Below are 2,552 nucleotides of genomic sequence, written 5' to 3'. Positions count from 1 at the left end.
GGGGGGGGGGGTAAGGGGGAAGGAGAAACACGATGTGTTATTGGGATGAGTCCCCTGGCGGATAGTATCCTGGCAGCCTCCTGTGTGGGCTCCAGACCCCCAGGGGTCCAGTGGCATTTGGACACCCCCAGAACTCCTTCATTGCCAACTCTGGTCTTAGAAACGTCTCCTTTTCTTGGGTCCCCATCTCAGAGAAGCCCCATTCCCCAGTGATTTCTTAAAGACCCGAATCTCGTTTCAGGTGTGCTATCACTCCCAAGCCTTTCCTAGCTCCCCATTCCCTTCGGATAAAGCTCAAACACTTGGCCCAGTTTGCAAGGCTCAGTAGAGTCTTCCCCTGGGCGTCTCCAGCCTGATTTCCTGTCACCTCCTGGCCTCAGCCACTCACGAATGGTTCAGTCTTCCCAGACACTTCCCAGGACATCTGTGCTTCCCTGTTGGGAGGCACACACATTGGTGTCTTGGGGTGTGTGGCTCAGCTGCCCACCCGGACTGCCAGCGTTTGGCTAGCATGTCTCATCTGTCTCTGTCACAGGCCAGCTCAGGACCAGACACACCGAGAGCAGAGAGGGGTCCGCACCAGGGGCGGGTGCGGGACGAGGGAGGAATGTTGCCAGAGCCTGGGGTCTGTGGGTTTTGGAGGAGCAAGTTCCCTGGGGGCGTTCAGAGGCCCTGGGCGGGGATGGACAATTAGGTGTCGGGGTTCGGGATTGCTGAGCGCTTGGAACTTTGGGGAGGATAGTGAGATTCACCTTGGTGCTATCAGGGCTCAGGTGGGCATGGGAGTCCTTGAGTCTGGAGATGGCACTGTGACAGAGGCCCCCGGTGACCGCCATCAGTGTGTTGAAATTCTGCAGCTGGTGGAGCTTCTGGACAGGGAGGCGAAGCAGAAATGGTGGTTATCACAGCAGGACAGGAAAGTTGGGAGTCTGGATGAGAGCATCCCAATGGAGATGGGGTCCCAGACGTGTGGACCAGTGTGGGCATCAGACAGGTGAGAGGAGGTAGGTGGGGAGGTGTGTGGGCATCACGGGGTGTCAGTTATCTGAGGAGGAGGGTCAGGCAGGTGACAGGCTGATGTGAGGTTAGAGACGTGCGGGGAGAGAGGCCCTGGGGACAGTTAGACAGATCTGGGGAGTGGACCAAGGTGTGTCTTGTGTGGGAGGGTTCGGATGTCAGGATGTCAGGTATCTGGGGGTTCGATTGCTCGGAGAGTGGGGCAGGCAAGGGAGGCAAGACGGCGTGGGCTCTGGGCAGGAGCTGGGAACCAGGCAAAGGTGTCCGGGGCCAGACAGGACAGGACAGGGCAGGTGTGGGGCCAACCGGGCATCCGTCTCTCCCCCTCCCTCTTTCCACATCTGAGGGCGGAGGTCACCGTCAAGGGTGGGGCTAGGAAAGAGTGGAAAATGCTCAGACCCAGGAGACCCCGAGCGGCGTCAGAACCCCCAGACCTAAGGGGCCCAGCAGGAGGAAGCCAGCGGAGGAAGACGCCGGAGGAAGGGCGCGGCCAGGGCGATGGAAGGCTTCCCTTTTCCTCCGAGGGGAGGGCGCGTCCGGAGGGGCGGGGCCGGGGGCACCGGCGAGAGAGGGAGGGATGCAGTTGCCGTCCCCAAGGGCCCGCAGGGGCTCGAAGCCTCCGTGGGGGGTGACGCAAAGGTGGGGGCTTGGAAGGGACGCTTCCGATAACCGGGGATGGGATATGTGGACACAGGGTTTAGGCGACGGGCCAGGAGGGGCCTCGCCGCCTGCCACGTCGAGGGCCGGGCTGGGAACGCCTGGACTGCGGCCTCCGGGGCGGACCGCCGGGCGGGTGGGCCTGCGTGACGTCACCGCCAGGCTGGCCCCGCGGGCTGAGGGCACGGGAACCTCCGCAGGGTCAGGAGAGCCCCGGAAAGCCCGCGGAGAGACGGCGGGCCTCACCTGTGCCACGTGGATGAACTTGTCCAGCACCTGCGCGCGCTGCGCCGGGCCCGGGCGGCTCAGCACCATGACCTGCACCCAGCGGGACACGCTGTTGCTGAGGCCCACGGAGCCCTCCAGGGCCGGGCAGCCCTGCACGGAGCCCCGCAACACGTAGCTCCGCAGATCCTGAGGCTGGGGGCGAGGTGGGCGTCAGGGTGGGCCGTGGCACTCGGGCCCTGCCCTCACGTGCCATCCTCCAGGCGGTCACGACCTCTGATGCTCTAGCCTGGTCTATCCTGAGGGACCTCTGTCATCTGTCTCCCCCCAGGCTGCCGCATGCCCCTGACGTCTCCATGGCCCTCTCCCATCTGAGGAGAAATGTGTAAATAAAGCCAGGCTCTATTCTGAGCACTTTATCATATTAACTAATTTAATCCTCAGAACTCTACGAGGTGAGTACTACTATGAATACTATTATTATCTATTATTGCTCCCAATTTTTTGTTTTGTTTTTGAGTTGGAGCCTCACTTTGTCACCCATGCTGGAGTGCAGTAGCACGGCCCCTGCAGCCTTGATCTGCTGGGCTCCGGTGATCCTTCCGCCTCAGCCTTCCAAGTAGCTGGAACTACAGGCGCACGCTACCACGCCC

General features: G+C 61.7%; 1 protein-coding gene across 1 annotated transcript in view; it reads right to left on the bottom strand.

Moving 5' to 3' along the window:
* RASGRP4 (RAS guanyl releasing protein 4) overlaps window positions 1–2,552 on the bottom strand; it is a 16,138-nt gene that overhangs the window by 6,752 nt on the left and 6,834 nt on the right. The window contains exons 7-8 of the mRNA XM_021707132.1: window positions 1,921–2,094; window positions 753–869 (exon numbers count right to left, since the gene is read on the bottom strand). Of these exons, the coding sequence (XP_021562807.1) occupies window positions 753–869; window positions 1,921–2,094 (291 nt within the window). The remainder of the gene's footprint in view (window positions 1–752; window positions 870–1,920; window positions 2,095–2,552) is intronic.

Source organism: Carlito syrichta, unplaced genomic scaffold (assembly GCF_000164805.1).
Source record: "Carlito syrichta isolate Samal-C Ts95f unplaced genomic scaffold, Tarsius_syrichta-2.0.1 Scaffold316389, whole genome shotgun sequence".
Lineage (NCBI taxonomy): Eukaryota > Metazoa > Chordata > Mammalia > Primates > Tarsiidae > Carlito > Carlito syrichta.
This window is presented reverse-complemented; position numbering and strand designations above follow the sequence as displayed.